Consider the following 1,002-nt stretch of genomic DNA (forward strand, 5'->3'; position numbering starts at 1 on the left):
AATTCTCCAATCCAACAAGGTATGCAAGGATTTTTTTATGTCGTTGTTTTTTGTTTTTGTTAAACAGTGAGAGCAAAATAACTTACTGGAAAATAAAGCGAGGAGCTGGATGAGCCGCTCACGGTGAAGGGGGTATTTTCACAGAACCATTATTTCCCCATCCCATCTCCACTTGGTGTCGATCAAAACATACCATTGGCTATTTAGTAAAAAAAAAAGAAAAAAGAAAAAATGCAATCTGCATGTGCACATGCACCAGTTACTTTATGTACAGTAAAGGAGTGGGGAAGGGGAAATGAAAGAGAAAACTATACTGCAGTCGTCAGGAGGTGGTGGAACCAAATGGTGGTTTCTAATGGAAAATGGGTTCTTGGTCGGTAGGAAGAGAGTTCTGGAGGAAAGGAGCAGGCTCCCTTTTAGAAGACGCCTCCTGTCTGCTACTGGAACACATCCATTGTATCTTCGTCCTCCATTTCCAACTGGGCAGGTGGGTCTGTTTCATTGATTGGCTGTCCGTCAAATCGGAATCTGATCTGCCTCATTGACAAACCCTGTCGTTCACAATAGGCTTTCATTAGTTTGCTAAGTGGCGCATGCCTTTTAATCTTAAACTGCACCACAGAACCATCCTGCCCCGCCACCTTCAAATTAATATGATCGTTGTTCTCAGTCTTGACTCCCTTGGGTTTCTCGTCGGCCATGGTGAGCGCAGAAGTCTCCTCCACTGCCGCTTCACAAAAGAGGCGCCAGGTCGGCACCAAAGGAGCACACAGGCAGCTTCCCTGAGTCTGTAAGTCTTTTAGGGATTAAACAACTTCATCTCTGGTACATCTGAACTGCTGGCTTTACACTTCGCAGCCCAGTGCATGGCTCTCAAAGCCATGGTCTTGGAAGTTCTAGGCTTGTTAAGAGTCAGAACTGACTGGATGGCAGTGGATTTGGTTTGGTTCTAATACTGTTATATATTTGCCAGTGGAATATCAGTCTGTTGCTAATGCCCGC

At 45.0% G+C, this 1,002-nt stretch overlaps 1 protein-coding gene across 1 annotated transcript; it reads right to left on the reverse strand.

Annotated features, from left to right (window-relative positions):
* Window positions 1–437: 437 nt before the first annotated feature.
* Window positions 438–701, reverse strand: LOC101650324 (small ubiquitin-related modifier 2-like). Its single transcript, XM_013004509.1, has 2 exons — window positions 551–701; window positions 438–493 (listed from the first exon to the last, which is right to left on the reverse strand). The coding sequence occupies exons 1-2, from the start codon at window positions 699–701 to the stop codon at window positions 438–440; spliced, it is 207 nt and encodes a 68-aa protein (XP_012859963.1).
* Window positions 702–1,002: the final 301 nt, after the last annotated feature.

This window comes from Echinops telfairi, unplaced genomic scaffold, assembly GCF_000313985.2.
Source record: "Echinops telfairi isolate 266 unplaced genomic scaffold, ASM31398v2 ScPeMD7_3533;HRSCAF=4204_0, whole genome shotgun sequence".
Classification (NCBI taxonomy): Eukaryota; Metazoa; Chordata; class Mammalia; order Afrosoricida; family Tenrecidae; genus Echinops; species Echinops telfairi.